This window comes from Mesoplodon densirostris, chromosome 17 (genome assembly GCF_025265405.1).
Source record: "Mesoplodon densirostris isolate mMesDen1 chromosome 17, mMesDen1 primary haplotype, whole genome shotgun sequence".
NCBI classification, from domain to species: domain Eukaryota; kingdom Metazoa; phylum Chordata; class Mammalia; order Artiodactyla; family Ziphiidae; genus Mesoplodon; species Mesoplodon densirostris.
In genome coordinates, this window is record NC_082677.1 from 6,331,868 (window position 1) to 6,354,876 (window position 23,009).

Below are 23,009 nucleotides of genomic sequence, written 5' to 3' on the forward strand. Positions count from 1 at the left end.
TGGTTGTCCAGGGTTTTTATTATGGGTCAGTTACATTGGCATATAGCACCTGCTGGACTATCTAGGCAAACTGGTGCCGTGTGACCCAAGACCTCAGGTAGGCAGAACACTTTCCTCAGTCAGAACATGCCCAAAGCTCAGCTCCCAGGATCTGGCCAAAGGCCAGTCATGAAAACAAGCCCTTCTTGGGAATGGGCAGGGCTTGAGCAATGCAGTGTGTTTTTATGATGGATTCCTAAAAGCAGAAATATGGAGTCACATTGAAATATGGCTTTACAAATAACGCAGACATATTTTGACTGTTGCTATTTCTTATAGCCATACATCAACTAAATCAAGGAAATAATATTAAATGAGTTGTTTGGAGAGATATTTTACTGGAGCTAAAGTAGTATAATCTAGGAGTACATCCTTTATGAAATTTAACTCTATAATCGAGAGTTTAGAGGACCCTTAGAAGGAAATGATTGGCATGTGTTTTCAGCTGTCCTTCTAAAGTAAGAGTTGTCTTAGTTCAGTCTATGATGGCAAATAAGTCAATATTAATTTGTCTTAAGTGTAATATTCTATGTTGGATAATTGGAAGGATGCTTAAATGTTTTAGATATCAGGAATATAAATAACAAAACTACTTTGTTCAGGTCTTTTCCTTTTTTCTTTTCTTCTTTTCAAAGCTATATTTACTGAGCATTCTCTATGTACCATGCAGTATGCTTGGGGATTTCTATATTCTACCTAATTTAGCTCTAGAGGAAACTGGGGTTTAGAGAAATTAAGTAAAACCCCCCCTCCAGGGTCATACCACTTCTATGCAGCAGAATGTGAATCAACCTAGATCTGTCTGACTTTAAAAGGTGTATACCTAACCTTTGTGCTGTGCTGCTGACAGATTCTTACACAGATGGAGGCCAGCTAATTACATTTTATTGAAATAACTGTCACTGAAAAATACAGCTTAGAGGTTGAATCTTCTCTCTGGGACAATGCTGGTTACCGCACATGCAGCGCCCAGAGCCCCTACAATAATTCTGTATTCTGTCCATGCTCCTCTTTCCCCAGCTTTCCAGACACAGGTTGAGAACTAATGCACTGTGCTAAGCATGATCCACTCCTATAATACCATCTTCCTGTAAGTTAATAATGATCATTGCCTTCTTATTTGTTTATTTATTTGGCCACACCCCTCGGCTTGTGGGATTTTAGTTCCCCGACCAGGGATTGAACCCGTGCCCCCTGCAGTGGAAGCGCGGAGTCCTAACCACTGGACCACCAGGGAAATCCCTTTATTTATCTATTTATTTATTCATTCATTCATTCATTCATTCATTCATTGCCTTCTTGACATCAGTGTGACGACAAAGGAAACTGCTGTGGATTTAGCGCTAATGGTTTAAAAAAAGTACCGAACATCCTCTCTGTGGCTGTGTAAAGGGAAGAATTCTAGAAATGTAACCTTGGTGTTTTGGTGACTCTTTTTCTCAGAATTGTCACGAAAAGTTGTTCTGTTGTTCGTATGTCAAATATAAAATTTCACCAGGGTGTTTTTTTTTTTTTTTTTTTTTTTTTGCGGTACGCGGGCCTCTCACTGTTGTGGCCTCTCCCGTTGCGGAGCACAGGTTCCAGACGCGCAGGCTCAGCGGCCATGGCTGACGGGCCCAGCCGCTCTGCGGCATGTGGGATCTTCCTGGACCGGGGCACGAACCCATGTCCCCTGCATCAGCAGGCGGACTCTCAGCCACTGCGCCACCAGGGAAGCCCTCACCAGGATATGATCCGTATAATTTTACACAAATAATCAGGCTTTACCGATTGACTTTTCTAACTGGTTTTCAGTTGTTGTAGCAAAAGGGAAAATATTTTCAGTTGAAGTATTGATCTGGTGATAGACTACTTCTAGGTCAGTATGCCTTCTGATACTGTCATGTTGACATGATGTATAACAGAAAATAAAATTCCTTTATTCAGACTAAGCTGTAGAAGGATTTCCCATGGTTATATAGAAGATGAACAGCTGATGTCTTATTGTTTGGGTTCCTCTCTCCCTAAGGAAAATATTCTCTGGAAATAATGAGGCTGTTACTTTATGGGCTACAGAAACTCCACTTGTATCATAAAACTTAATTTTGCTTCTTGAACAGGGGATTATTATTTCTGCATTAAATTCCACAAGTTTAGGTATTTCTGGGCATACTATAATTTATTTATTTATTTTACATTTTCTCACACATTTATTTAATTGCTCCTATTATTAATCACGTCTAATTACTGTTAAGTGGGCTTATTTTTGTTTTGTTTAAATAATATCTTTCATTTAACATAAAAATAAAATAGGATATACCAAGTAAACACCTGTTTTCATATTTTTATGTTAAAGTAAGAGCACATTTGAGAATAGTTATTTATTATACGCTCTTACTGTGTTTGGGGGTATTTTTAATCTGGTGTATGTGTGTCCCGGGTTGGCTCTCTAAAAAGTCGCTCATCCTCCTAGCCAGGGTTCTTTTTTTTTTTGTTTTTTTAATTTTTTGCCTTATAACAAATTTAATCAGTTATACATATACATATGTTTCCATATCCCCTCCCTTTTGCGTCTCCCTCCCACCCTCCCTATCCCACCCCTCCAGGCGGTCACAAAGCACCGAGCTGATCTCCCTGTGCTATGCGGCTGCTTCCCACTAGCTATCTACCTTACGTTTGGTAGTGTATATATGTCCATGCCGCTCTTTCACTTTGTCACAGCTTACCCTTCCCCCTCCCCATATCCTCAAGTCCATTCTCTAGTAGGTCTGTGTCTTTATTCCTGTCTTACCCCTATGTTCTTCATGACATTTTTTTTTCTTAAATTCCATATATATGTGTTAGCATACAGTATTTGTTTTTCTCTTTCTGACTTCACTCTGTATGACAGAATCTAGGTCTATCCACCTCATTACGAATAGCTCAATTTCATTTCTTTTTATGGCTGAGTAATATTCCATTGTATATATCATACTATAATTTAAAAAGACAAGTAGCTTGTCAACACCATCAGAATGTGTTCACCGAGCACTTTGAGGTGCAGGCTTCCGGAAACAGCTGCTCTAGCACGTTCTCCCCTGCCTCTCTTCAGTTTGGCCAAGCATCATCTCCCCTCTCTGGGCATATCTTCAATGAAGAGATTGAGTAAGAGCTTGCTGAAATAAAATATTCTGCTCTAGGAAAGGACAGGACAGGTAAAGGGATCACTTTGCCACTGGAATCTTGGGTCTGGATGGTTTGAGAGGTTCTCCTTACCGTAGCATATGCTCTTTTAACATAAACAGCTCTAAGAGCCTATCATTTTTCTGACAGTGAGGGAATCATGGCACCTCACAATATGGAAGCCCACGTTGACCCGGGAGTGGGACGACCTGAAGGAGGCAAGTTCAAAGCAGTTAGGCTGTGCTGGGCTTTTTGGTGCAGATGGTGTTATCATTTGGTGTTGGCTGTGTTTCCCTTGAGGCTGGGTCCCCGTGGCTAGCCAAACTTTAGCTCATCTGTCATTGTGAAGCCAGCAGGGGAACCTGCAATGGGTTGGGGATAGAGGAGATTAGAGGAGAGTAGAAGTGTTAGAAAGAACTTTTGTGGGATAAAAATCGATACATTTGAGACCCATTCCTTTGCATGAGGTCATAGAGACAGAAAAATACGGCGGGATGATGGATGGAATGACTGTCCATTTCATCGTTCAGAGGGTGGCATTCGTGGGTGTCCTGGAAGGCCTGTTTGCTGTTCTTTCTGGCCAGCAGTGGGGAGGTTCCTCGTGGCAGCCCAGAGGCACTGTGAGTCACATGCTGTGACCCCAGGGTCCAGCTCAGTCACCCCGGGGAGTGACGGGCATCCGTTCATTCCACGGATGTTACAGGGCACCTTCTCTGAGTTGAGCTTCGTGCTGGATGCTTGGGGAAATCATGAAGAATGAGACAGAAACAGTCTCTGTTGCTACAGAGCCCATGGTATAACAGGAGAGAGGAACATAAAACTTGTACTTACACACGTAATTATTTAATTACAGTTATGCTGAGTGCACAGTGGAGGCGTATCATACAGACCTACTGTAGTGCGCAAAAAGCATGCAGGCAGAGACCTAACGGGTCAGTCGAAGTTGCCAGGCAGCAATGGTGGGGAACAGCATTTTGTGCAGGTGAACACATGGATTCCCTCTTTGTAAATCTTAGAGGTTCCCAAGCTTCCCTCCCCTTAAAATCCTGGGCTAGGGCTGCTAAAAACTAGACTCGTTATTAATTTTCAAATAAACACCCTCCTTTCCCCTTCCGTTCCTTTTATGGAGAAACTTGCAAGCTGTGAAGTGGTAAAAAGACAGACAGCGTGAAAAAAATGTACAGAAAATTTACAGCTGCTTCGTCAGTCTCTGATTTTCCTGGTGAGTCCACCCTGGCCTTAATCATGACACAAACATTGCCCTTTAAGCAGTTCATGGGGACAGTTTGATTTTGTGTGTGTGTGTGTGGACACTTGAGTTTAAAGCTCTGACACCCTCATCCTCTATTGCCAGTTTAGTGGCGTAGAGGGCTATTTAACAATTATCATTGAAATGCCACAGGATGATCCAAGTAAGGGACAGGATACATTTCCCTTTCTCTGCTGTGCCTTTCAAATTCCTTCATGGAAACAACGGCACGGATAATATCTTGGATAATTTGGGAAGCACTGGGGGACACACTCACTGTACCGGAGAGAATTTATAAAATGCCGCGACTCTCCTTTCTGTTAAGCCCCCTGCAGGCTGGTGTGAAACCTTTTATCGTGTGGTGGCCCCTCCAAAGTAAGGCACAAAACCCTGGCTCTCACTGAAGAGTATATGCACGTATTGCATCTCAAAGGTTACACACCTGGTATTTTGCCCACTCTGCTTGTCAGCCTCGAAGAGCTATGGGAGCTGGTCCAGAAGTAATTAATGCAGATGGTCCTGGAGAGCCGGGTTTCCATTGTGATTTCTGACATTTATACGCTTCAGAACTCTGCCTCCTGTACTATGAATGCATCGGTATGCAAAGTGCTGCCATGATGTAGCCCCATCTCTTAGCCCGGTGATCATGGAACTTTTAATTACATGTCAGTGTTTAAAACTTCCCAATTCGTTCCAGATTTATATGTTTTACTAGCTACCTTACACCGATGAAATACCAAATACTAATTGCTGTCTTCGGGCAGGGATGGGGGGAGCTAGAATAAATGCAAATATAATAAGAAAGAGACAAATGCCAGCCATCCCTTTTCTAAGATAAGTGGCAAAGAATAGCACATTCCTTGGACATTGCAGAGTCTTCGTATTGTCCATCTTTAATCCATTAATCAGCATATTTGTGTTGAGAACTGCTTTGGGCCCCAAAGCAGCCTCACTGATAGGAGTCTAAAGCCCATGCTGAAAAGGAGAAGCCTGCACACGACCACCAGACGCAGGACCCTGAAATACAGAGTCCCCCAGCCTAGAAGTAGCTCTGATTGTTGAACAGTCCACATGGCAGGTAGATGGGGAGTGAATGAAAGCCGAATGCCTCACTCATTAAGTAGATGCAGCTTTAAGTAATTTGACAGTACCGTGCTGTGTATCCGAGCTGGGACAGTGGGATAAATATTAAACAGGCCAAGCAGATGTGATGGTTCATTGATGAGCAACTATAATAATAATAATAGCCAGCCTTTATTGAGTACTTACCTAATGCTTAATCACACCCACCATTTCATTTCATCCTCTCTTAAAAACCTTATGATGTGTAGGTACTATTCTTAAGACTATTTTATAGATTAGGAAACTGTGGATTAGAGAGATCAAGTGGTTTTCCCAGGATAACAAAACGAGGAGATTTACGGGCTGGGTGTAAGCCCCGGCATCCAGCTGCAAAGCCTGTACTTGCACCCGGTGCCGGTGCCCTTTTTGTAGCCCTGACAGTGATGGGCCTCTTCACACAGCTGCTGGGACCAACATCACCCAGCAGAGAACCCACCTTCTTGGGCTGCCAGCATGCAGTGCTTCTGTGCCCATGATCTGGGAAAATATAACAACAAGGTTACAGGACCCTTTTCTTATTCATTGGCTACATCTTTTTAGGTTTAAAAAAACAAAGATACCTTGGACATATTTCTGTCTCCACATGATTTTTGTTCCAATGAGGGGAATAACTTTGTTAATAAGCCACTGTTAATTGAGAGTTTCTACCACATAGACTTTGGCTGGCAGAGGAAACAGGGAATGAGCTTTGAAGTTAGACCCACCAATAGCTGGGTGACTTTAGTTCAGTTACTTGACTTCTCTAACCTTCGATGCCTTATTGGAAAAAGAAGCATGTGTAATTCTTGTCACCCTGATTCAGTAATGATTTAATACACTAGCACTGCACTGATAATCCATAGGTTCTAAACAAATGTTTATAATAATTAAGTTAATATTGTTAATAAGTACCGTGTTTGCATGCTTAATAAGTGCCTGGCATTATGCTAAGCATTTTCAGTATTTGCCTGGTGCAGTTGGAGATCATAGAGGGCTAGAGACCAGGAAGGTGGGACTCGAGCAAACCCTCACGTCTCATACCCCACTCTGCTGCCCCTGCACGTGCTGTACCTTTGCACAGGATCCCACGCCTGTTGTGTCCTATCCTTCTTGGTGACTGTCCTGCATAGTTCACACCTCAGCTCAAACATAACATTCTTCGGTGAAGCCCTACCTGACTCTTGCTCTGAGCTCCCTGAGAAATCTTTATCCAGACCACTGGGCTGGCACCTGATGCATTATCTTGTCACTACTTACTTACGTGTCCCACTAGTTGGTGAATTTCTGGACATAAGGATTTTGTCTTTCACCTTGGACTCTCCAACAGCTAATACCCCATCAAGTACCGTGGACGCACCCAATAAATACATGATGAACAAATGAATAAGGGAATGCTTTGGATTTTTCAAGGAATGAATAGTTCAGAAAATAAGAAAGGGATGATGCAGCGTTTGGAATAAAACTACAGGGAACTAATGTGTGGGCACTTATTTAATATTAAGTAGACCATATTTCTATGGGGAAAATGTTAGCTGTGAAAAGCACAATTGTATTGTGTTCTTGAATTAATGTGAAAGTAAATTATTGAATGGAATGAGACAAATAATCCCAGACCATTTCTTTCATTTGGGCTTACCTAACTAAAACTGCCACAATGAATAAAGCCCCAGTATCTCTTTGGGTAGTTTCAAAAATACAAAGTACTTTTTGCACCACGACTTACTTATTCACATTTCCTCAGTGCCTAATAGATCACACAGTGTCTTGATTCCCCAGAACTGGATTATTTTCTTCCCACAGATCCATCATATGCAGAGCGTTACTTATTTTTGTTCTAAGAGTGTGTAAGGTGATTTCTCATTACTCACTTGGGATGTGCCTGTTTATTAGGTGGGGAGAGAGAGGTACTGCAGAAGAATTGAAAAAGAGAAAGAAAATAAGAAGAGGTTTCAAAATATCAGGAATTTACCTAATCTCAAGGTTGACTTCATTTTCCACAGAGGAAGAACATGATTAGTTAGTAATGATAACCAATTCTATTTATTTACAAATATTTACTGAGTGGGCGATTTTCATGTGATGCATTGTTGAATGGGGAACATGGACAGGTAAAGGGCTTTCAACCTATTGTGCAATAAGGTTGTAGCCACAGAGCATACTAGCAGCATCCAGAGACCTCTAGGTTGAGGTCTGGAGGATGAGTTGGAGCAGGGTTCACTGGAGAGAAGAGAAGGTAGGAGGTGGTGCGCAGCTGTGCAAGAGAAGTGACAGTGATCTGAATTGAGGAGTTGCAGCGACTACGAAAAAAAGAGGTGGACTACATTTTAGAGAGATACAAGATGTATGTCTCATAGGATTTGGCATCTTATTGCATATAAGAAGTAAGAATGAGGGAGGAGATAAGGATGCAATCAACATGACTGGCTCAGACAAAAGACACATCTACCGGGCTCCCCTGGTGGCGCAGTGGTTGAGAGTCCGCCTGCCGATGCAGGGGACATGGGTTCGTGCCCCGGTCCGGGAAGATCCCACATGCCGCGGAGCGGCTAGGCCCGTGAGCCATGGCCGCTGAGCCTGCGCGTCCGGAGCCTGGGCTCCGCAACGGGAGAGGCCACAGCAGTGAGAGGCCCGCATATAGCAAAAAAAAAGACACATCTACCGAGACAGAGAAAATAGGACTGAGAGGAAGTTTTGTTAGGTGACAGACAGTTCAGTGTTGGGAGTGCTGAGTGTCATGTGCACCAGGAGAGATCCAAAGAGATATTTATATATAGGTTGTATATATAAATATACACACACAAATAATAGGAGTTCCATAAAAACAAAATGGAGAAATCAGAGGGGAGGAAATTATCAGAGCAACCTTCCAAGAAAATTTCCTAGAACTGTAGGACTAGAAGAGCCTGCCAAATGCCCAGCATAATGAATGAAAAAAGACCCACACAAGGCACATCATGAAATTTCACAACAGTGGGGAAAAAAAGAGGTACCAAGAAAGTAAACAGATCACATACAAAAGGTTAAAATTCAGAGTGGCATCAGACTTTTCAGTAGCAAACCTGGAAGCTAAAAGAGAAATGCCTGGGCTTCCCTGGTGGCGCAGTGGTTGAGAGTCCGCCTGCCGATGCAGGAGACATGGGTTCGTGCCCCGGTCCGGGAGGATCCCACGTGCCGCGGAGCGGCTGGGCCCGTGAGCCATGGCTGCTGAGCCTGCGCGTCTGGAGCCTGTGCTCCGCAACGGGAGAGGCCACAACAGTGAGAGGCCCGCGTACAGCAAAAAAAAAAAAAAAAAAAAAAAAAAAAAGAGAGAAATGCCTTCACAGTTCTGGGGGAAATGATTGCCACGTCGGAATTCTGTATGAAGCCAAAGAGTCAACTGTAAGAAAAAATTTTCAGCCATGGAAGATGTCAAGTAATTTATTTCTCATGTACATTTCTCTGGAAACTCAAAAAAAAAAAAGAAAGTACTCTACCAGAATAAGGAAGCAGACCAAGAAAAAGGAATACATGAGAGGTCCAGAAAAAAGGGATCCAGTAAGGGAAAGAGACAAAGGTATTTCGCGGAATGATGACGAAGGGAGATTCTGGGATGACAGCTGTGCAACAGTGCAAGAAGTTATGAGTCCAGAAGAAAATGGAGAATTGGAGCCTCCAGGGAAACAAAAATGAAACCTTTTACATAATTGTGAGAGAAGAGTTATGACTGATAAAGAGTTCTGGGGAGAATTAGCAAATTGCATAGATATAAACAATCTAAACAAACAACAACCAAGGCAACTATTAAATCCAGGGAAAACAAAAAGTCATACAAGTAAGGAAATTGCTCAGTTGTGAATAGTATTTATGTAATTGTAACAAAATGAACAATGAATTTTGACTTAAACAAAGATTATTGTACACCTGTATTGAAGAGGGAGGTAGTGCCTATAGAGAGCCTATAGAGAGAAAATTTGTCATTTTCTGTAGTAGAGAGCTATTAAAATGTCTAAAATGTAAGTATCAAGAACTAGCAGTATATGGACATTCCTGGTGGCACAGTGGTTAATAATCCACCTGCCAATGCAGGGAACACGGGTTTGATCCCTGGTGCGGGAAGATCCCACATGCTGTGGAGCAACTAAGCCCGTGTGCCACAACTACTAAGCCTGCGCTCTAGAGCCTGTGAGCCACAACTACTGAGCCTGCGTTCCGCAACTACTGAACCCGCATGTCGCAGCCACTGAAGCCCACATGCCTAGAGCCTGTGCTCCACAACAAGAGAAGCCACCGCAACGAGAAGCCCACGCACTGCAACAAAGAGTAGCCCCTGCTTGCTGCAACTAGAGAAAGCCTGCACGCAGCAACGAAGACCCAGTGCAGCCAAAAATAAATAAATAAAATAAATAAACTTATCAAAAAAACTAGCAGTATAGACATGTTACTTACATGTATGGAGATAGATACTAGGAAAAACAGCTTAAAAAGTTGAAAGTGATGATTATGAATTGGGCATATGGAGGGTGGGACAAGATACTGCTGTTTTTTGTTTTGCCATGTGGAATAATCTTTTAGAAAGATACAGATGTAGAACTATGATTTTTTAAAAAGTAGGTTAAAAAAGAGAATGCACAAGATGAAAAGAAAACAACAGGAGAATTGCTGGGCTGGGTTGTGGCCGCAGTTACGGCTGTCGACTGTAAACTTGGCGCCTCCATCTGTGTTGTCGTGTACTCAGCTGGACTAGGGGAGGGTGACAGCTGGGTTAAGGGAGGGTTGGATTCTGCAGATGGTTGTGACCACGTGGTTCTGCTGCCTGTGATATTAGAGCAAGAGTGTAGACAAGAGGCTAGTAGAGGTGAAGGACACTGGGGGCAGCTTCAGGTTGGGTAAGAAAGGAGGCAAGGACAGGAGGAGCCTGGCAGTTTGGGGTAAAGGGATTTGTTGTCTAGATTCATGAACTGATGGTGTGGCAGTAACACAGCTGGAGGATAGAAGGTCGGGCTCAGAAGGTGCGGTGTGTGGTTTTCAGAGGTGACGTTCTCGGTGATGACACGCTCCAGGGTGATACCCAGGTGTCCTGATTAAAGGTGCCTGGCAAGAGTCGCGAATGTCTAAGTACTGAAAGGCTGGGATGTCAGATGAGTTATGCAGGGGTCATGGAAGTTTACCCGGATGATGGCAGGCCCTGGGGTAAGAGGAAGACCACGCCTAAGGGTAAGTGAGGGACGGTGACTATAATGTAGGTGACATCAGGGAGCAGGGTTACAATACATGAGCCAGAAGTTTGGAACCTCGAAGGAAAAGGAGTTCTACGCGAACACGGGGGCCTCAAGCTCTGCTGCTGTATTGGGTAGTTTGGAAGAAATCTCCTGACTTGAGGATAGGTTGGATGAGGAGGATGAGGACCGTTTGAGAAGCTTGCTCTGAAAGGTTAAGGACGGAAGTGGGAGAGGGAGGTTATTTACCAAAGGACTAAGTAGTTCCACACAGGGCAGACTGAGTGAAAGAGAGGAACGTTGGGGCCAGGGATGGGAAGACTGCTGGGATTCACTGGCCTCCAGCTTTAGAAAACAAACGGCTTGAGCGTTCCCTGGTCTCCTGGTCACGGCCCCAAATAGAAGCCCTTCAGCATCTACGTTCCCCTGCTCCATCCCCGCTCTCGGCTCCGAGGATTCTCCTCCATACACCCTCCTGCTTCCCTTTAAACCTTCCTATGGAGTCAGACTCACCTGGATTCATTGTGTTTCGTACTGCAGGCAGGCTGTAGGGCTCGGTACGTTCAGGACTCACCGAGGCCTTTGTGGGGCGGTGAAACGCGAGCTAAAATGAGGGCGGGAAGGCGCACGTTTAGCTCTTGCTCAGCCACCTGCTAGTAAATGGGGACATGCTACCACCTCTACACCGTCAGTTTCTTCATGTACGAAGTAATAATACCCATAATAATACCAACAGAGATGAGAGAGGGTTAAAGTGAGGTGATATACATAGAAGCTTTTAAACAGATATAATCTTTTCCCCCCAAACCCACTTCTTCATTCTTTTATCCTTACCTTTTCATAACAATCTTCAGAATTAAATCATCCCTGCGTTTATCCCAGGAAATAATTAGGTCTCTGTTGTGAGTCTGATTTTTTTGTAGGTCTCTATTTGAGGACAGAGACCTCCTTTATTTTACTTTAAATTTCCAGCTACAAGGTCTGCCCTCATGCGTGCAATAAATGGAGTTGAATGAACCTTAAACAGGTTAAATCCAGCATTTTCTCGAATGTATTCAGATTGTTCCCTCATTAACTCCATTCTCCACCAACATCAGATATTCCTGTTGATTTTTTTTAAAGCAGCTAAAACCTGTTTCTTTCTTTTATCCCTGCAAGCCCTCCTGAATCCTCTCTTATGCACTCTCTCTCTGATTTATACCTCATCCAGGTTCCTCTTTTATTTGATGTATTCGTATCTAGATAACATTTCCTTTCTTCATCCTATTCAACGGCTATAAATCTCCCCTTGAAATGTTCCCTCATTCTGTTTGTCATAAGTGACATCAGAATCCCTACTTCCTGATTACATCGTTCATTTTTTCCTAATCACCTCCTCCAGTTCCATTGCCTGATGATCGTAACACTCATTGTTGCCACGCTGACCTTTCATTGTTCTTCTTGCCCCCCTTCATCTTCCCAACGTGGCTTTTCATGTTGCCTGGGTGGGGTCTGTAGGGCTGGGGGAGGAATTAGCCCCGTTACCTGTGCTTTCACAGGTGGATGGAGTGAGAAGGCTAGACGGTTGGGGGATAAAGTCAGTTATTGTGCATATTTCTTTATCCTCCTTTTCTTATCTTTTCTTACTTCTACCAAGATTGATTTGCAGGGATTTGTGGCCTATTGTGAGTGTGGTTAAGAGCCTCTGCAAATTCCCTTTGATTTTTTTTTTGATGTGCGTATTGCTTTTTATAAAAAAAAAGTATATAGCATTCTTCTAACCGTTACCTTAAATTGAATTTTTCTTTCCATTTTGATGTGCTCAGTGAGGATCCTGACTTAACCATTGACATTTGTCGTCATATTTTTTTAAGAGGACAGCCTCATGCTCATCCGTCGCTCTTGATTGGGCAGCTTTAGTCACATTCTCACGGCTCCCACACAGGTGGGCTTGGTGTTAAGCATCGTGATGAACAGGTTGTAATAAAACACCAGGTGGGTCTTGGAATAGAACACAAACACTTGTCAGAGTCGCTCAGATCACCGTGGAAGGCCTTGTCTGCATGAGAAGCTGAGCTGGCATGCTATTCTTCCCTCTTCCAAGGAGCTCTGTATGGTTTGCCAGGGAGCACCTTCCGACTTGGGCCTTAGGGCGGTGTTTTGCTGCTCTATTTATGGTGAAACGCTTTAGGGCCATTTGGATGTGTAGGGGTTGTCTGGCAATGGGTGACTACCATCTGTGACCATGCTTCAAATGAAACTCTATGACTTCTTCTCTGAGACCAGAGTGAGGCTGGCATTTCTTTCCCCACCTGCCGCCTTCTTCCTTCCACCCCAAAAGCTCCGATGATAGGGCTCTGGATTTTGTGTATACACATTCGTTTATATAGCTCTGAATCTCAGCCTATGTAAGGTACACAAGGAGTAGTTTTGGCCAATATACAGCCCCATGCGAGATGAGCGTGTATATGTATTTATTAAGGAGCTATTTCCACTGGCTGGCATCCTGTAATTCAGGTCTTGTTTGGTTGCACGTTACAGAAACCCCATTCAAACTGCCTTAGCAAAAAAGAAAGCAAAATATCAGAGAGATTTTGGCTCACATAACTGAAAAGCTCAGGAGGTGATGCTAATGTAAGGTGGGGCTGTCCACAGTACTTAAACAATGTCGTCATCAACGTTTTCCATCTCTTGCCCCTTCTTTCCCCTTGGCTGGCTTCTTGTTCACAAAGGCTCTCCCCTTTGGTCAGAGATGGTCAAAGGCAGTTGAGATTTATATCCCACCAACCTAGGGATCTATCAGAACAAGAATTCTTTTCTAGTAATTCCAGCAGAATTCTCAAGGTAGGGTTCTCATTCTCCCAGGTTGGATCTTCTTTTTATTCCTAAGCCAAGAGGCTCTGTCACACTGGTGTGATGCAGAGCTCTGACTGGCCAGGCCTAGGTCACATGCCCACCTCCAGATCCAGGCAGGTCAGCCCCACCCAACCACATGGACCAAGAGCAGGGAAGGGTTGGTTCCCCAAAGGTCAGCATGGGTTCAGTAAATAGAAGCTGGTCAGGCCAGACAAGAGACATCTGTCTACTAGAGGCATACGGTCTACACTGGGTGGAAGAAAACGGGGAAAGCTGAATGGGCTCTAAGGAAAGACTGCTATTCAAGAGGAGTTGATGAAATTAGGAAAAGCTTCATAAGTGACGGGGATTTAGGGTGCTAATATAGGCCAAATACTGAGTGCCTTTTTGGTGAGCAAAAAGAGTTTCTTCATTTTTTCATTCAGGTAGACAGAGAAGGTGTGATAGGCTGAATAATGACCCCCAAATGGCCCCCATGTACTCGTCACTGGAACCTACGAATGTTACGTTGCATGGCCACAGGGACTTTGCTGATGCAATTAAGTTAAGGCTCTTGAGATGGGGACAGTGTCCTGAATGATCCAGATAGACCCAGTGTAATCACAAGGGTCCTTATAAGAGGAAGGAGGGAGGAGTTGGAGGAGAAGGAGATGTAATGATGGAAGCAGAGCCTGGAGTGATGTGCCTTGAAGGTGGAGGAAGGACCACAGCCAAGGGAGGCTGGAAGCGGGAAAAGGCAAGGAAGCGGATTCTCCACCAGAGCCTCCAGAAGGAACAGCCCTGCTGACACATTGACAGTAGCCCAGTGAGACTGATTTCATACTTCTGACAACCCCCCACCCCAGAACTGTAAGAGAATAAACGTGTGTTGTTTTTAACCACTGAGATCATGGTAATTTGTTCCAGTGACAAAGCAGAAACTCATACAGAAGGGCTTCAGAGAGGGGATGAGCTGAATTTGAGGATGATGAGGTGGGCCAAGCAGCTGAGGGAGAGACTGAGCCCTCCAGACTACGAGACAGCATGGTGGGAGCACAGAGCGTCGTAGGGGACCACGGTGTCACAGCAGGGGACACGCAGCAGAGGAAGTGCGATCCTGGAGCTTGCTTGTTCCACAACACAGAATTGGGGCTTCCTACTGAAGACTGGGGAAAGCTTTGGAAAGCTTTTAAAAGTAAAATCACGTAATTTGAAAGGTCATTCTGGCAGCTGTAAGAAGGGTGAGTTGACTAAAGATGAAGAATGTGAGACACAGACTGAGAAATCACTTAGGAGACTTTCCTAGTTGTCCCAGCAAGAAATGAGGAGGACTTAGCTAAGGGAAACCGTGAAGATGGATAAAGGGGCAGAATTAGAGAGACTTAGTAACCGATTAGATTTGGGAGGATAATAAGGAAGAGGACTCACTAGCTTCTGGTTTCAGTGACTAGGGGGACAGTTGACCAGGAAAGAAAATGTTGGAAGAGGAGTGGATTAGAGAGGAAGATAATTACCTCCATTTAGGGTGTGATGATCTGGTCATCCAGTAGGTAAGTGGTCATGTCTAGTTGACACCTAAAAACAGGTCTGGATCTCAGGAGAGATGTCTGGGCCCATCTGGATTGGAAATAACAGATTTTTATAGTCAGCAGTGGGTATAATTCAGTGGTCTAAGCATGCTGAGTGGACAGGCTCATCCAGAAGAGTGGACAGGAGAAGGTCGAGGCAGAATCCTGGGGCAGCTTTACTAGGCGCAGGGACAGGACTAAGGGGGAGTGGCCACAGAGGCAGCAGGAGAACCGAGCGACCAGAACTGGCCTCGCTAGGCACCCTGGGATCTCAGAGAGTAAAACGAAAGCTGACCGTGTACTCAAAAAACATGCAAGCTGAGTCCAGCTTGCAAGAAAGCTGCGAAAACAACTGTAAGTCTTGACAACTTGCCCTAATTTTCTGTGCCATCAAGAGCTCCCAGAACCACACAGGAATTCTCCAGGCAGCACTGTGTTCCTAGGGGGAAGGGTCGTGAAACTTGCGATCCAAGTTATTCTTGTAGAATTGGTTGTACTAGGCTGGTTTCCTTCCTTATCCTTTCAGAGAGCTGATAGATTATTTTCATTTTGGTTTTGGTTTCATGCCTTTTATTTTTTATTATAAAAGTAATGTGTGTGCTCATCATTAAAAGTGGAGATAATGCAGAAGCATATTAAAAAGTAAAATTCCCTTGATCCTACTTCTCAGAAGTAACCATTATTAAAAACATTTAAAAACTAGTAAATGAAAAAAAATAAACTAGAAAATGGCCTTTCAGTTATTTTTATATATTTACAACTATAATACAGGTAACATTTTTGTGTCATAAAAATGGGATAATACTGTGCATACTGTTCAACAACTAGCGTTTTTTTTTTTTTTTTTGCGGTATGCGGGCCTCTCACTGTTGTGGCCTCCCCCGTTGCGGAGCACAGGCTCCGGACGCGCAGGCTCCGGACGCGCAGGCTCAGCGGCCATGGCTCACGGGCCCAGCCGCTCCGCGGCATATGGGATCCTCCCAGACCGGGGCACGAACCCGTATCCCCTGCATCGGCAGGCGGACTCTCAACCACTTGCGCCACCAGGGAGGCCCTACAACTAGCGTTTTAATTTATTTCTCATGGACATCTTTCCATGCCCGTATAATATAGAACAACCTCATTCTTTTTAATGGCGGCATAGTGCTACATCATATGGTTATACAGTAGTTTATTTAATCATTCCCCTGTGTGCATTTTTGGTTATTTGTACATCTCTATTGTTGTGAATAATGTATGAAATGTCTTTGAATGTACATCTTTTCACACTTGTAGAAGTATTCCAAAGAGAGATCTGTAGAAGCAGAATTGCTGGGTCAAGTCTATCAATGTTTAAATTTTTGATGGAAGCTGCCAGATAGCACTCCATGAAGACTGGATGGAAAATATTGAGACTCTGAATAAATACTTATGTTTAATTTCCCCTTAAAGTGTTGTGTTTAGCACATACTTTGGCCTTTAACTCTTCCCTTCTGAGTTCCTAGGAGTCTGGCTGACTTTCTGTGTTTGTTGAAACCTAAAATCTGAGCAGAGGGAGGGAATAGAAGAGTGAGATGAACCATAAGTGGGATACTCTGCAGGGTGGATGTGGCTTCAGTGGAGTGGAGTCAAGGCTGGGCTTTCAGGTCCCCGCCAGTCCAGCCTTCTGGAACCCCCAAATGCTTGGACATGACCTGCCTTGAAAAGAGCCGGGTGGGAGATGGGCGGACAGTGGGGCATAGACTGAATGACCACACTGTCCAGGGCAGGGTGTGTCCTCTGGTTGAAGTTCATGTCCTAGTGGGGAAGGTGGACAGTAAACAAACAGATGTGTGGATGTTTTGGGTGGTGACAAGTGCTGTGAAGAAGAATGAAGCAGGTGAGGGGCAGAGTGGCAGGTGGCAGGAGGGCTGTTTTACCTGGAGTGTCAGGCACGGCCTCCCTGAAGATTGCCGTCTGTGCAGAGACCTGAATGAGCAGATGAGTGAACCAAGCCTAAGGTCTCGGGGAAGCATATTCCATGCAGAAGGAACTCAAGCTAACGTGACCAGAATGGGAGGAAGTACAACAAGTCTGAGCACCAGCAGGGCTGGCAGTGTGGCTGGAGTGTGTGAGCAGGTGCAGAGGGATGTGTGTGTGTGTGTGTGTGTATTAGCTAGGGTTCTCCAGAGACACAGAACCAGTAGGAGATACATATGTATATACATAGCATATTTTATATAGGAAAATAATAAATATTTATGTATTAATACATTTATAATACAGAATATCCTATTATATTTATTATGAATAGTATATATATACTATTACATATATACTTTATATAATATATTTTAATATATTATATATTTTATTTATAATAAATATATAAATATATTTTAAAAATATAGATTTTAATATATTTTATATATTTGGAAATATATATAATATATAAATTAAAATATATTTATTATATATTTTAAATATAATTATGTCTATATATATACTCTTATATATAGTATATATATAATTATAGAATATAGTATAGAGTATATATATATATAGTATAGTATATAATATATATATTATAGAATATAGAATACATATATATATAAAGAGATTTATTGTGAGGAATTGGCTCACATGATTATGGAAGCTGAGAAGTCTCAAGACCTGCAGTCAGTGAGCCCATGGTGTAGGTTCCAGTCCAAGGGCAGGAGAAGACTGATGTCCCAGATCAACCAGTCAGGCAGCTGAAGTACCTTCTTACCCAACCTTCTGTTCTACTCAGGCCTTCCGCAGATTGTATGAGGCCCCCTCACGCTGGGGAGGGCAGTCTGCTTTACTCAGCCTACCAGTTCAAATGTTACTCTCATCTAGAATAAGGTATGACCAAATGTCTGGGCAACCGTAGCCCCATCAGGTTGACACATAAAATGAACTACCACAGGTGTGTGATGTAGCCTGGGGACCAGCACTTCTGGGTTGTGCTGTTCACTGGCCCACAGTCAGTCAGTGAGCCCTTGAAATGTGACCAGTGCTGGACACTGAAGCGATGTTCAGCATGTTGGTGTAAATAAAACATATTATTACAGCTAATCTCACTGGACTTTGTACATTTTACATGTTGTTGGTAGAAAATTTGAAATTACGTAAGTGGCTCACATTGTATTTCTGTTGGGTGGCGCTGGTCTGTAGGGCCTTGTTAGGGTGCCGAGGAGTCTGCATTTCACTCTGAGTATCTTGGGAGGTGAGTGGAGGCTTTTGAGATTGGGAATGACTCACTCTAACTTGGGTTTGAAGTTAATTCACCTGCTGCCCTGGGGGCATATGCAGTACAGGGGCAGCTGTGGTGGCAGCAGAGCGGTGGGAGGCCTTGAGGGAGGAGGAAGGGGCGATGGTGACCAGTGGGGAGGGGCAAGAAGTGGTCCGACCTGGGAGGTGTGCACCCAGGAGATCCAGCACGCTTTGCGCATGGACTGAATGGGGGCTGGGAGCCAAACAAGGTGACTCCTTGTGTGTTCGTCGGCCTGAGCACAGTGAGTGAAGGGTGGAGCCGTTTGCTGAGAAGGGACAGGCTTGGGGTATGTTCGCTAAATGCATGAAGCACCTTTTTTGAAAATAGGAAGAAAAAAAGTAGTGGCTAAACATGCACAAGGGAACTCAGACCTTAGAAGAGGTAACTCAACAAGACTCAAACAGTGTGTCCAAAGGCGGTAAAACGGAGGAGGTGCTCACAGGTGTGTGGGAAGAGCCGCAGGCGATGGGTGGACAAGGATAGAGAGGGGTGAGGCAGGTCCGCCGGTGTCGGGAGACGCAGTAGCGCAGTCAGGCCGGAAGGGAGAGAGGGACAGAGGGCTTGGCTCCAGACCCCTGCCTCCCCCTCCAGAGCCTGGAACGATCTCTCCCCAGTCACACACACGCACATGCACACGCACACACGCACACATACGTATAAATGATCTGTAACAGTGCTTTCAAAGCTGTAAGGGAAAAGTTGACATATTTGAACATGTAAATATTTTAAAACTACTGTACAAGGAAAGGTACTGTAAATAAGTTGTAAAAAGTGAAAGGCTGGAAAATATAATTTGTATAGCAGGCAAAGGATTAATATCCAGCATAAATGAAGAGTTCTCACACATCAGTAAGCAAAATGGGCAGAGGGTTTAATTAGTCAATTTTCAAATAAAGAAATGCACATGACCAATTTGAAAAGATTCTAAGTGTCTGGCAAAAATTGAAATGATGAGACTTCAGTGTCGGTAGGGCACGGGGCGTGTAGGAAGAACTGGCCTCACACACTTGGTTGGGAGTGTAAATTTAGTAGCTTTTCGTGGAGGACAGTTGGACTGTGTCTGGCAAGATTGCAAATGAGCAGGATCTTAATCCAGCAAAAGTGTATCTGTGCATTCATCCTGTAAAGATACTGGTACACGTGTACAAAGAAACAAGTAGAAGTATGTTTATTATAACACATTTAGCTATTTTAATAGCTAACACTTGCAAGCAGTCTAAACGTTCGTCAACAGGAGGATGGGTAAATTAGGGTACATCTTTGCCCATTAATATGATGTGGCATTTTTTAAAGACCTATGAATACACTGATATGAAAAAGATCTTCCAAAGTGTGGGTAGGTAAAAAGAAATTGCAGTATGGGATGCATTTAGCTAATTCATAGCTGTATTTGTATTTGGGTAGATATACTTAGAAATACCTAGAAGAAGGTCTGGAAGAGTAAAGGCCAAATTGCTCGCTGGTTACCTCTGGAACTGGAGTAAGGGTGCAGGGCGTGGGGCAAAGTGGGAAGTTTGTGTTCCGCTTCTAAGGAACCATCACCCTCACGAGGGTTTATTTCTGAGATGACATAATAAACTGTGCTGAGGCGGAGACGGGTCTAGGTGCACCCAGGTCGGCGTTATTCCTCTGATCTTCCATCCATCATTCTTAGACTTTCTGATGAAGGGGATGTGATGGGGAGGGTCCTTGCCCACCACACAAGGGAGAGACGGTGCTGTGTCCTGAGTGCCTGGTCTTAGACATGGCCCGAGCTCAGGCTGTCCCATGCTGCTGCAGCCGGCTCTGCCAGCAGGTTCTACAAAGGCTCAGCTGCAGCAGAGAGAGAGAGCTCAGAGGCTGTCCAGGTCACCTCGGTGGACCAGCTGCGTGGAAATTAATCAGAGGCAGACTGTGTCCCCCGCGGCTCGACTCTCATGATGCTGGAGTCGTTAGCAGTTAGATTGGGCTACAGCTTCCTTCTCCGTGTGATGAAAATTTGTTCACAATTTTAATCCCCAGATAGTTTGTCGGGGTCTTTGGGGTGCGGTGGCCTCCAGAGATAGGGGTGGTTTTCATCAAATCAGAGACAGCAGTGTACTTATCCCTGACTACTCAAAGCAAAATTCCCTCTGCTGTAAACAAGTGTGTCATTCCTGAAGCACAGGGGGTGGTGACCATAGCAACACATCACCCAAATATTATTCTGTTCTCTGTGCCTTTTGTTAAGCCTCCCTCTCCACAAACAATTTGTGTTTGTTTCAATTGTAATGAGCTCTCTTTGTTTCTTTTTCTCTTTTTAAACTATATATAGGAACAAAGAAAGAAGTACAAAAAGATCAAGATGCTAATAAACCTGCAGTTTCATCTCCTAAGAGAATATCGGCTTCAACCACCAAGCTTCATTCGCCAGGTATTGAAGAAATGTGAACTGTGTTATCTGTGGAGACTTGAACTTGGAATTTATTTTGTTCAAATGTCATTAGTGGAGCAATGCCAGCCCATGTGGTATGCGTGATGGTTCCAGGGCTTGACATACATGTATGGATGTATTCTGACTCTAGCTGAAATGAACCAGCTGTTGGCATCATTTTGTCTTAAAACACAAAATGTTATGCTACGTTTAAGTGGTAGAATCTTCTCTGTGTAGGAGTATCTGCTATTCCAACAGAATATAAAATAATTTATAATTGAAAAATAGACTTTGGAGGTCTAACTTCAAGAGATAATGTTTCCCAAGCAGAAGAAAAACAGAGAAATGATAGGTATCAAATACTTGTTATTTTGTTGATTTACCTCCTGATATGAATAAGCTACGTAATGTCACATGAAAGTTGAAAATTGTTTATTAAGAAAGCTCATACTGTAAGGTATCAACCCCTTTGTAGAGTAGAGTACAGTATAACCTCAGAACATTTTCTTTAAGCACAAAAATAGTAGCAGTAATAGCAGCTGACGTTTGAGTTCTTACTGTATACCATGTACAGTCCTAAGCTCTTTAGATATATTCATTTATTTAAGGCCCACAATAACGGGGAGACAGGCACTATTATTGCCTCTCCCTTTACATGCGAGGAAATTGAGGTACAGAGATTTTTGTTAATTTGCCCAGAGTCACAGGAAATAAGTAGTAGAGTATTGGTTTGAATGCAGGCACTCTGAATCCCAAAGCTGCACTCTTAGTTGCCACACTGTTAACCAGAAAGCTTGGAGAATAGTGAACTTTTTAATATTTCTGGTAAATTAAAAATGTATAGGAAGTAATCCAAAGCCACACATGAGAGGGTCAGGGGACAAAACCTGTTACCAATTGAAAGTTCGTGTACATGATGCACAGTAAGGCCAAACAAACGGAAATTTCGGAGTTTGGAGGAGAGAAAGGTTTATTGCAGGGCCATGCAAGGAGATGGGTGGCTTGTGCCCACAAAACCCCGAACTGCTCAAAGGGTTTCAGCAAAGCATTTTTAAAGGCAAGGTAAGGGAGGGGCGTGGTTAGTTGTTGCAAACTTCTTGGTGTCGAAATCCTTTGTTCTTGCAGCTGTGCATGTAGGTCAGGTTAGGCTGTTCCTGTAAACGTCCAACAAGACAAATGCTTTTCTCTGTTCTGCAACTTTTTTTCTCTATAAGAATGACCTTCTTAAAGGTCAGAGCCTTGAGAATAGGCTATCCTGTATATTTCAGGCTATAGGCAACATTCTTTTACAAAAGGTGTGGAGCCAGCATGACTAAGCACAGGCAGCGAAGCAAAAGAAACAGATCTAATATGGAGTCAGATTTTTTCTTCCCTATTACAAGCCCAGTGCCTAAAGAGGGTGGGAGATGAGATCAGAGAACCCTTCATAAATCTGGAATTTCTGAAGGGCAACACCCTCACTAGACAAATTAGGGAGGGAAAAAAGCTCACCCTGCAGGAGGAGTCTGGCCTATTGTTTTTTGGCTCTGAGAGAAGGTGGGAAGGGAACCAGTCCTCCCTTAGGAAATCCTCACCTCAATCCACCCTGCCTCAATCAGGGAGCTGGAATGCCTGCTACCACTACAGTCTGAAAACTCAGCTTAAAATGCTGCAGTACTTGTGTCCACTTGGTGAATAAAATGTGAAACTGCTACACACACAAGGAAATAAGCCACTGTGAGTGAGGTCCTTATATAGTAAGTAAATGGATAAATTGTGGTATTTATACAGTGGAATTCTATTCACCAATAAGAGAGTAAAGATGTTTTACATTGTGTAATTTCAGACTTGGTTAAGTTAAACTATACATGTTAACATTTTTAGAATTACCAATAAAATAGAGTTCTGAACCAGTAGGGGGAAAAGTTGAAAAGAGGGGTTAAGAAAAATTTTAATGTATATAAATGAAGGCAAAAGAGGGAGAAAGGAAAAAGAAAACGGAGAGGAAAAGAGAGGAAAGAAGGAAGGGAGGAGGTAAGGATATGGAAGAAATTGAACGAATAAAATAAGGTATTAGAAATGAATTCAGGGACTTCCCTGGTGGCGCAGTGGCTAAGAATCTGTCTGCCAGTGCAGGGGACATGGGTTCCAGCCCTGGTCTGGGAAGATCCCACATGCCGCAGAGCATCTAAGCCTGTGCACTACAACTACTGAGCCCGCGTCCACAACTACTGAAGCCTGCGTGCCTAGAGCCTGTGCTCCGCAGCAAGAGAAG

General features: G+C 43.6%; 1 protein-coding gene across 3 annotated transcripts in view; it reads left to right on the forward strand.

Annotated features, from left to right (window-relative positions):
• Positions 1 to 23,009, forward strand: part of MTUS2 (microtubule associated scaffold protein 2) — a 323,316-nt gene that overhangs the window by 173,438 nt on the left and 126,869 nt on the right. For all 3 annotated transcript variants that reach the window (XM_060080136.1, XM_060080134.1, XM_060080135.1), the window contains one exon: positions 20,657 to 20,755. In XM_060080136.1, coding sequence (XP_059936119.1) covers positions 20,657 to 20,755 — 99 coding nt within the window. The remainder of the gene's footprint in view (positions 1 to 20,656; positions 20,756 to 23,009) is intronic.